Here is a 2883-nt window from a genome sequence, read left to right on the forward strand (position 1 = left end):
CTGCCCCGGGAAAGAATCGGCGAGCTCCAAGAATCTCGTAGGCGTACCGTAGTTGCCCTCGCGGCTGTACTCCGGCCAGTCATGGTCCAAGAATCCATTGCCGAAGCTGTCAGCCTCCCTCTGGGGTCCCGAAGGCGGGGACACGCGCCATGGCTCGAATCTTGGCCGAGGGCCGTAGGGCTCCTCGCGGCTGTAATCGATGTAGCGCCGGAGACGAAGGGGACTAGGGGAGGCGAGGGTGGCCGCTCCAAGAAGGCCGCAGGAGGAGAAGGCGCGCCTGTCCAGGAGGGCGCGAAGTCCCGAGGGGGTGAGCGCCAGAGATGGCGGTTTCTGTAGTTGGCCGGCGATGCCTGGCGTTCCCTCTTGCGTGGTGGTGATCGGCCTAAGCGCCGACGAGGATCCATTTGCTTGTGGTGGCTGGCGGGTTCTTGGGAAAGTGTGGAAGAGGACTTGAGATTGGCTGATCAGAAAATTAGCCGTGGCAGGAGGGGCTATTTGAAGCGCCCTCGTAGGAACTCGGGCTTCTCGAGCCGTTAAGATTTGCGGCTGCGTCTTTTTTTTTTCCTTCTTCTTCTTCTGAAGTACCACTATGTACCTAAAACCCTGCTTAGTATGTTGGATATCCAAGCATGAAATTGCAATACAAAAGGCTGACCTTGCATACATTCTGGAACGAGATTGCGAACGGCTTGCCGAGAAGCCTTGATTCGCCTTGATGACAGCCGGTATGAACTCTGAAGCCTGGTTTCCAAGTAGGAAGCGTAGCTCGTCAGAGACTGTCATACGCCTACCTGACGGAGATATCCGCGGCATATGCATGCTCTGACTGAAAACTTCGCCGATGTTCCGCCCTGAAATTGCCAGGAGCAGCCAAACTTTGAGAAGAAGAATGCAGAGTCATGGCGGTTTATATTAATTACAGAAGGCATGAGGCCTGACGGCCATGGAAAAGGATGAGTTGTAGCTGTTGGATAATTAATTAATGTTGTCCGCATAAGATGATCTTGCCGATTTCATGCCGGCGACATAACCCTACAGTCGAACAGCGGGTATTTTTATAGTTGGACTATATTCCCGCCAACTCTTCCCACACAAGGTCAGCACAAAGCCGTTCACTGAAATGAACTCTGACTAGAGCCAGCTCCCAAATTGGGAATGTGGGATCAGAAGAGAGTAGAGGTGGCTATAGCCTAGAGATCCCTAACCAAAGGTAATGACCTCAAGGCGACGATCCTCCGCAACTATGCCTTGCAGATTCTGTCAAACCGGTAGTTATGTAGATGATGCGTTATTTGAAATGTAGTAAGGTCCAAATTATTCTATGGTCTAGGAAAATACACACCATATCCAGCAAAGTTAAGGAGACCGGCCTGCGAAATTTTATGGCAACTTCTATTCTTGTTACTCTTACTCTACACAAACAAGTTAAGTAGTTGTAATGCACGTGATATATCGCGTGTATTCACACCAGCTCAACTGACTACTCTAGCTTACAGAACCTATAGGAATCGCGATACATCAACTAGCAACGACATGGCAACAAAATCAACTGACTTAAGTTCATAGAACTTGAGCCATTAGTGCCGTTGGACAAGGCTGCAAGTCTACAAGAAGCAAAAGTTAGCAAGACAGTAATCAGCCCGGGAGCAAGTTCTGTTCAGTAGTTCACTACAACATTGCAACTGAAGCAACTATGAACTACCAAAGCGAGCCAGCAACAGCATGCTAATTAAACAAGATTAAATTACATGGGCAGGCAGGCTGGTGGTGGTGGTGGTACTAGCACCGGCAGTGTGTACAGACTAGTGGAAGGTCGGATCCTAGACATTGTCGCGAGGGATGCGCCTCTGCCCTCTGGGAGATTCTGTCGAGCGCGTGGCGTGCCCGCGCTTGCGGGGGTGTGCCTGCTGACGCTACGAGAGGCTCGGGGAGACAAACAAGAACGAAATTGACAATGGGATCGGAGCAATCGACGAGGGAAAGCTCGATTCTATTTGCAGGGGAGATGCCCGGGCAAACAAAAGTAAGAAAATCACGGGATGGTACGAGCCGAGCACCTGCGGCTGGAGGAGGAGCGCAGCCACAGGCCAGAGCTTGCCGACGCGGAGAAGACGAGGAGCACGACGCCGGCATACCGCCCAGGATGGCGCGAGCTCCAGGTCCTTCTTGGCACCCCCCGTGCGCGCGCAAGTCGCTTGCTCTGAGTCCCGCCTGTTCGCCTTGTCCCGAGCGGCGGAGCCGCCGCGGCCGCGGCCGCCTGCTTCGGCCGCGAGTCTATGGCTTTGGGATGCCACCATTAGTTTTTTTTAAGGGAAGATGCTACCTTTTTTTGAGATTATAGGGACTTTTACTCGATCGTAAACTAATACTCCCTCCGTCCCAAAATAACTTTCTTAAGTTTAGTATACAATTTTATACCAAACCTAATACAAAATTAAGACACTTATTTTGGGACAAATGAATATAAAATTATTTAAGGGTTGTTTAGATAAGGAGAATATACAAAACACGATCTCTATAAATAGGAAACGGTTCTAATAATCATGTCTTTTACGATACCCAAATTCTTTAAAGTGCATGCGCATTTTTTTGGCAAAACGAGCAGCCTGACTCACAACACATGCATGCACTTAATTTTTTTTGTCTGCTAGTGCATGTGACCGTGGCATTAAATGCGTCACAGTGCTTCTTTAGTATGGAACAGATAGATTCATGTACATTCATTTTGGGTTCTTAAAAATTCAAAAAAGCATATCTTTCCAACCGCGTGTTGGAATTCAAATTTGTTTTCACTGTTGAAATCCTCGCAACGAGATCTTTCAAACTAGATCCCGCATGAGTATATTTTGACGAAATTTTTTCGATGCCAACTTTAGGGGCTAT

At 49.1% G+C, this 2883-nt stretch overlaps 1 protein-coding gene across 1 annotated transcript in view; it reads right to left on the reverse strand.

The window, feature by feature from the left end:
* The window catches only part of LOC125516972, a 5774-nt gene extending 3474 nt beyond the window's left edge, over window positions 1-2300 (reverse strand). Inside the window, exons 1-3 of the mRNA XM_048682222.1 lie at window positions 2058-2300; window positions 656-851; window positions 5-595 (exon numbers count right to left, since the gene is read on the reverse strand). Of these exons, the coding sequence (XP_048538179.1) occupies window positions 5-595; window positions 656-851; window positions 2058-2133 (863 nt within the window). The 5' untranslated portion in view covers window positions 2134-2300. The remainder of the gene's footprint in view (window positions 1-4; window positions 596-655; window positions 852-2057) is intronic.
* Window positions 2301-2883: the final 583 nt, after the last annotated feature.

The sequence above is a fragment of the Triticum urartu genome, chromosome 6, assembly GCF_003073215.2.
Source record: "Triticum urartu cultivar G1812 chromosome 6, Tu2.1, whole genome shotgun sequence".
Taxonomy (NCBI): Eukaryota; Viridiplantae; Streptophyta; class Magnoliopsida; order Poales; family Poaceae; genus Triticum; species Triticum urartu.